At 44.6% G+C, this 623-nt stretch overlaps 1 protein-coding gene across 1 annotated transcript; it reads left to right on the forward strand.

Moving 5' to 3' along the window:
• Positions 1-6: 6 nt before the first annotated feature.
• Positions 7-617, forward strand: LOC106322172 (disease resistance-like protein CSA1; the record flags this gene model as incomplete). Its single annotated transcript, XM_013760310.1, has 1 exon — positions 7-617. A coding segment is annotated over exon 1 (597 nt), but the record flags the coding sequence as incomplete, so codon positions are not given.
• Positions 618-623: the final 6 nt, after the last annotated feature.

Consider the following 623-nt stretch of genomic DNA (forward strand, 5'->3'; position numbering starts at 1 on the left):
GTACCATTGGGGTCCTTGGCATGACTGGAATCGGCAAGACAACTGTTGCTGCTAGCGTTTACAAACGAAACTACCGTCGGTTTGATGGCTACTGTTTCGTTGAAGACATTGAGAATGAGTCGATAAGGCGTGGATTGCCTCATTTGCGTCAGAAGCTCCTAAGTAAATTATTGGACGAAGAAAATGTGGACGTCAGAGCGCATGGGAGATTGAAAGAGTTCCTCAGGAACAAGAAGGTGTTTATTGTGCTGGATAATGTGACCGAAGAGAATCAAATCGAAGTTCTCATCGGACAGCGGGAACTGTACCGGAAAGGAAGCAGGATTGTTATAACAACCAGAGACAAGAAACTGCTTGAGAACAATGCTGATGCAACGTACGTAGTTCCCAGATTAAATGACAGGGAAGCTATGGAGCTTTTCTGCCTTGAGGCATTTTCTGAAAACCTCCACTCCACGGAAGAGTTTATGGATCTAGCAGAGAACTTTGTGTATTACGCTAAAGGACATCCGTTAGCTTTGAAGTTGTTAGGTTCAGGTCTACGCCACAAGGAAAAAACATACTGGATGCAGAAATGGGAGAGGTTAAGGGTAGTGCCAGACAAGGAGATTCAGAAAGTGCTA

The sequence above is a fragment of the Brassica oleracea genome, unplaced genomic scaffold (assembly GCF_000695525.1).
Source record: "Brassica oleracea var. oleracea cultivar TO1000 unplaced genomic scaffold, BOL UnpScaffold08794, whole genome shotgun sequence".
NCBI lineage: Eukaryota > Viridiplantae > Streptophyta > Magnoliopsida > Brassicales > Brassicaceae > Brassica > Brassica oleracea.